Source organism: Lipotes vexillifer, unplaced genomic scaffold, assembly GCF_000442215.2.
Source record: "Lipotes vexillifer unplaced genomic scaffold, Lipotes_vexillifer_v1.1 scaffold279, whole genome shotgun sequence".
NCBI lineage: Eukaryota > Metazoa > Chordata > Mammalia > Artiodactyla > Lipotidae > Lipotes > Lipotes vexillifer.
In genome coordinates this window covers 966,069-971,061 of record NW_006780759.1, presented here as the reverse complement: position 1 = coordinate 971,061, position 4,993 = coordinate 966,069, and the positions used below count along the sequence as shown (strand labels likewise).

At 42.1% G+C, this 4,993-nt stretch overlaps 1 protein-coding gene across 2 annotated transcripts in view; it reads left to right on the top strand.

Annotated features, from left to right (window-relative positions):
• The window catches only part of PHEX (phosphate regulating endopeptidase X-linked), a 198,757-nt gene that overhangs the window by 61,903 nt on the left and 131,861 nt on the right, over positions 1-4,993 (top strand). For both annotated transcript variants that reach the window (XM_007454158.1, XM_007454159.1), the window contains exon 10: positions 4,324-4,417. In XM_007454158.1, the coding sequence (XP_007454220.1) occupies positions 4,324-4,417 (94 nt within the window). The remainder of the gene's footprint in view (positions 1-4,323; positions 4,418-4,993) is intronic.

Below are 4,993 nucleotides of genomic sequence, written 5' to 3'. Positions count from 1 at the left end.
GAAAGAGTGGAAAAGGGGGATGTTGAGCATGTTGGGTGATGGGACTAGCATTAACTTGGATGTTGCCTTCGAGGCAACAATTTCCGGACTTCCCTGGCGGTCCAGTGGTTAAAACTCCACACGTCCACTGCAGCGGGCATGGGTTCGATCCCTGGTCGGGGAACTAAGATCCCACATGCTGTGCAGTGCATCCAAAAAAAAAAAAAAGAGGCAACAGTTTCTGATTCACTAGATCTTGGGGGAGGCCCAGGAATTTTCTAACAAGTTCTCAGGTGATGGTGAAGCTGCACACCTCTGGGCTGCCTCTAGGATTTAGGAAGTTCTCTTTGGCTTTGAGAACCTTCGAGAGGTACCTGTTTGGCTTACCTCAGGTGGTTCGACCAGGAGCAAATGCAGGCTGTGGAATCTGAAGACCCAAATGTTAGTCCTGGATTTGACCCATACTTAGAAGTCCTTTGGCCTCTGACCTTTGTCTTATTTATCTGAAAATTGGAATAGTAATAATAACCACCCCATAGCATCGTCATGAGGATCAGAAAAGGTCTTTACGATCTCTTAAATGCAATACAAATGTAAGCTGTCTCTAATTGAAAACAAGGGGCAGGAAAATCTTAAAAAAAATCTTCCTAGTCAGAGGCTTTGGGAAATGATTTCATGCTGCTCTCTTAGTGGTGGATTCTCTCCTGAGATGCTTTGCTTTCCTCTACTTTATTTATTGCCATTTGGGGAAATTACCATATACTGCTAAAAATGCTTTTTGAAAAAAAAAGTATTATGTGTTATTTTTCAAGGACTGTTGCCGAGTCTTATTTTGGTTTTGTTTTTTGATGCATCTGAGCATTAAGTGGCAGTAATTCAGTCATTATGGTCAGATCTGTTCCTGACGTGGTAATATTAGCACTCCAAAGCTGTGCTCCCCAGCATTCTGTCAGTGTATTTATAGCACGCTGGAGCAGCTCATCAGCGCCATTGCCTCACCGTGCGAGCTTCCCCAATTCTGTCTTCTAGCTCCCAGAGGTCTTTGTGTGCTATTGTCTCGGTCATGCCTTGCCTATGAAGGCCTCACACACTGTTCTTTCTTCATACCCACAGATTTCTGTGAAGTGTGGTTGTCGGAGTGTTTTGGGGTCTCTGTGAGTGGCCAGGAAATCTTTGCGGAACTAGAGGTGTTAATCCCTCGCTGTGTGGCATGGGGAAAAGCGCAGAGGCTTTAAGAGTCAGATACACCTTGGTCTGGTCTAGCCTCCACTGGTTATTACACCCGTTCTCCAACTTGGTTGCACATTGGACTTAGCTGGGGGGGATTTAAAAACAATATTTATTGTGGGTCTCACCCTAGAGATACTGATTTAATTGGTCTGGAGTGGCCTGGGCATCTGGACTTTTAAAACTCCCCAGGTGATTCTACTGAGTTGGAGACCGACTGATTATGGGATCATGAGGCATTACTTAATGGTTCTAGGCGTCAAGTTTCCTTTTATGTAAAATGCGTACAATAACATCTCTCCTATAGCAATGCTGTGGGAGTTATAGATAATATGGGATGCCTTAAGCGGTGTGATTTTGAGGGAGCGGGAAACGCCGAAAAATCTAAAACCCCAACATATTGCATCGTGCTGCCTCTTTTACCGCCAGCATCAGGCCACATCCTAACAACTTCCCCAATTCATCTGGCTCATCACAGACCCCTTGAGGGAATAGCTTTTGAATTCACATAAGCGTATCTGCTGGCCATGGACCTCCTGTGAATCTCTACCTGTGGAGCCAGCACAGCTCTCACACCACAAAAGCAGTATTTTAAGGTTGAAGAACATACAGACCTTGTGTTAGGGTTGGGCTCTGCCCCTTTAACATTCTAGATTTTGGACCCTAATTGCAGCCTGTGTGTTCCCTGCTGTAGCTGGCCTTTCTGCCTATAGCTCTGTGAGTGATGGCCCTGCTCAGCATCCCCTCCAGCACAGAAGCTATTCCTGCATTATTCAGCCTGTCCAGAGTTCATGTTCCTGCTTCACACCCTGAAGCCTTCATAGCCCAAGCCCTGTCCCTCTCCTGAGGCCTACTCTCATCCCTCAGGTTGAGGTGTGCACTCTCCCCAGCCCAGTGCCTGGCATGCACTTTTGGGTGCTGGGGTCTGCCAGATCATTATTTCTGTGCTTGCCTGGTTCCCTGCTTGGCTAAAAGACCCAGGAGATCAGGGGTATAGCTTTCTCAGCTGTCCATCTCCCCAGCACCTAGAGCTATTAGTACATATCGGGTGCTCAGGATGTGCTGAATGAGTGAATGAAAGAAGGGTTCCTTATGTACTTACCGTGTATCCCATTCAAAAACCCATTTTTCATGAACCAGCTGAAATCTGAAGTTCCGTGTCCCCCACCTACACTCTTAAGTTCTCTGAATGTAGGTGATGAGTCCCTATTTCTTTACATTCCTCATGGCATCTGGGACGATACTTGGACAACAGTAGGTGCTCAGTGAGCACTTCTTGCCTTGCTCAGGATTAGGGATATGAACTCAAAAGGTCCAAAGGAGTGACCTAAAACTACATGTTTATTATAGTGCCTCAAAAGAGCATGGACAAGGGCTAGATTTTGCTGATGAGAGTGGTGGTCTCCGAGGGGAAGTGTGCACACCTCAACAAGATCCACTGGGTCTGAGAAGAAAAGTTTGGAACTTCTATATATCTTTATTCTTTCCACTGAAAAAATAACTAGGCTATATTGAGTTTTGCTATATAGATGGCCATGGACCCTTCATTTGATCTGCATGGCACATATGAGGCAAGACAGTGTTACCTTCACTGGTTAGTCTTTATTCCATATATTAAAAATAATCTCAAGTCATTTACATATACCTGTAGATTTCTGAATTTTATTATTGGTTTAATCCTCACAAAATGGACAAGTGATTTAAAAAATTCTTGTAGAGAAACAGGAATTGAAGCTATCGCTAATAGTATAAGCACAAAGTGAATGGGAAAAAAATGACAGAAGTGGCCCTTCTCCCACTCTAGTTACGCCATCTTGGTTGGCCAGCTGACAAGGTAAAAAACAATGGTGTTCTAACCAGATCTGGGAAGGATATGGTCAAAATATTTTGAAATAGTCAAGACAGCCATATGAAATGTTGATTTACATTGACTGTCATTGTATTAACCTAATCCTGTATGGATAATGTGTCTTGAAGAATTAACCAAAAGTGTTTGAAGGATTAACTAAGGACTTTGGAAAATATCTTTATTTCATTTTATCTTTCAAAATGTCTATTTCTGTATTTGTGAAAAACATTCCTGATATGTTAGTCCATTAGTATATCTCTATATAAATTAAAATGACTATACAAATATTGGGTGTATATGCTGAAATAAATTTAATTGCTAAGAGTGCATGTCCACTGGGTTAGGATGCCATGCAAATGAGAGTGTGGGTTGTTCTTGACGGGCCAGTTGCCATCATCCCATCATCGTGTCACACTGCTCTCACATGGCTGGCTGACGGAGAGCCGTCTCAGGAATGTGTGTTATTAGTCACCATGGTAATGGCACAGCTGGGAGGGGATGGGTCATTAAAAATTCATCATCACTGTTGAGTTAGAAATTAACTCAGATCACACATCCTTCTGAGGTCCGGGCATGTTTTGCTTATAGAAAAACAGCAACACTTAAGAAAATGTAACGGATTTTTAAAAATATGTATTATGGACATTACATGAGTGTATGGGGTTGTTCATATGCTTGGAAGGGAACAGCAATGAGAACTAGAATTTACTCTGTCAAACATTTTGTTACTTATTTTAACTTCACAGTAGCCCTATAAGGTAGGGATCATTCTCATTGTATGGCAAAGATAAAATCAACGAGCTTAAGTGACTTGCCCAAACTCCCACATCTAGTAGGTTTGCAACCAGGGTGCATATCTAGATAATCGGTATTAGCCAATATGTTGCATTTTGTTTCCAAAAGGTAAGAATTCATCTTCATTTTGTCAAGTCACTTAATAATTGGAAGTTCTTGACAACTTCTAGACATGAAAGGCTGGGTAACAGTGGACTCCATGTCCTGAGTGGGAAAGCAAAATGTTCACGCTGAGGCCTGGGGCTGGAATTTTCATATCATCTCTCTGTATTAGGTGGTGAAAAGCAAGCCAATTTTGGTTGAGCTTATTGACACTGTATCACCTTATGTCATTTCTCAAGTGAAAGTTCTGCAGTTTTGTATGAGCAAGAGGTCCCCCCATGGAGCTTTGCCAACAGATTTTCCCAGGGTGTTCTGCAGAGCATCACATATCAAATTCAACACAACAAATGTGCTTCTCTTTCTGTTAACAGGACCGTTGCCAACTATTTGGTGTGGAGGATGGTTTATTCCAGAATTCCAAACCTAAGCAGGCGCTTTCAGTATAGGTGGCTGGAATTCTCACGGGTACGTTTTAAGAAGATTGCAATGTTACATCACTGGATAACTTCACATGCTGGAACAGTCTGTATATTAACCAATCCAATAAAAATCATCTTCAGGGATTGGATGAAGCAATCCAGTTGTTTAAAACAGAGGGAGTTTTGCGTCTCAAACTCTATTATTTTTTTTGGCTTTATTTCTTTTTATTGAGGTAAACCTTACATACAGTAAAGTACACTCAAGCTGTTCTTTGGTGAGGCTATATATTGAGGGCAATACTTGGGACCATCATGTTGTTTTCGCTCTCCCCTTCTTATCAATTTATTCCCCTTTCCCCCAGTGTTTTTAAGTGGGTCACTGTAAATTATATTTCTTAGTGTTATATTTGTAACTGTCTTTCATTTTCAGTATTCTGAATATTCAAAATGTGCATGATATAAGTAGTAGATGGTAAAGTTTCATCTTTAATTTAGGGGTAGAGTTTTGTCTTTAACTCTACCTTGATCTTCAGTCTTTTAATTTATCCGAATCCTACTAGGCCAAAGAGGCCTAAGTTTAGTCTCCTCTGAGACGTGGCTCGACTGCCTGAAACACCCCCCC